The 1176-nt window shown below is 41.1% G+C and overlaps 1 protein-coding gene across 1 annotated transcript in view; it reads left to right on the top strand.

Annotated features, from left to right (window-relative positions):
* Positions 1 to 161: 161 nt before the first annotated feature.
* Ttc7 (tetratricopeptide repeat domain 7) overlaps positions 162 to 1176 on the top strand; it is a gene marked incomplete at its 5' end in the record, with an annotated part of 4537 nt that continues 3522 nt past the window's right edge. Inside the window, 2 exon segments of the mRNA XM_022832904.2 lie at positions 162 to 316; positions 622 to 876. Of these exon segments, the coding sequence (XP_022688639.1) occupies positions 162 to 316; positions 622 to 876 (410 nt within the window).

Genomic DNA, 1176 nt, shown 5'->3' with positions numbered 1-1176 from the left:
GCAGGACTTTAGTTTAACTTCGCTCGTATAGTTATTAAATTGTCATTCCGCATTAAGTTAGTATTTCACGTTGTTTTCATGTTATACAAGCGATGAAATCTCTCGAGTACCCTCTCATCCGACTCTCTGTCGTTGAATACACCACGAGTCGATACCCTTAGGACCTCTGGGTGCGCGAATGTTAAAGATTTTAGCCGAGTCTTTTGCCGTCAAAGGACTCTGTCTCGAACAGCAGGCCAAGGACTCGCTCGCTAAAAAGGAGACGATTATCAAACACTACATTCAGGCAGGCGAGATGGGCTTAAAATACTTGCAGGTACGTTCATATGTGAGATAATATATATATGCGAAATTAGGTATCACTGGTCGTGCATATGCCTGATTAAAATGTGTACATGTTTCTTTGTTCAATGATTTACAAGGCTATTTTAAGGAGCCTTTCTATTCACTAGTGGTTTATAATTGAAAGTGCTGCGGGCCTTTAAATTTTATTGAGTAGCTTATCGTTTAAATGGCGAGGAAATTATACTTATGCACGTTTATGTTTTATCAAATAACTCCTGTGTTTCTTGTTTTGTTCATAAACTTCATACTTTTTTTCGTATTATTTATCAATTGTAGGTAGTTGAGAAAAGTCAGGGGCTCCAGGGTGCAGTTGTCCAGTTGACCCCCGGTGGAATTCCTGCTTTTGGTGGTGTGGGTGGAGGAAGTACCGAATTTCGTATCGGCATCCTGCTTGAGACAGCCCTACAGCGCGCACCTATTCTTATGATGAAATCGGGACAGATCCGCGAAGCTGTAGAACAATATCGAGGAGTGTTACGTGCTCAGGAAACGACGTCAACACAGTCTCTCAGGATGACACTCGCCAGACAGGTGAAATTCCTCTAAGTATACATAAAGAAGTTTATAGAGATGAAATACTAAACCAACGATCTGCGACAATATGCCCCTGTGTATAGGTTTGTATAATGGGAGGTCATGGGTCTATATAGCGATACGTACCTACAAGGACACTTCGTGGGTACCCAAAGCATTTGCTCCTTATGGTGACTCGAACGGGTGATGGCTGGTAGCAGTAGTTGGAGTTAATCGTGTGTGTCTCTTATTGCAACTCATGTAGTTCAGTTGGAGTAAATAAAAATTTATATGCTAAATACATATACATAGGTCATT

Source organism: Varroa jacobsoni, unplaced genomic scaffold (assembly GCF_002532875.2).
Source record: "Varroa jacobsoni isolate VJ856 unplaced genomic scaffold, vjacob_1.0 scaffold_424, whole genome shotgun sequence".
NCBI classification, from domain to species: domain Eukaryota; kingdom Metazoa; phylum Arthropoda; class Arachnida; order Mesostigmata; family Varroidae; genus Varroa; species Varroa jacobsoni.
This window is presented reverse-complemented; position numbering and strand designations above follow the sequence as displayed.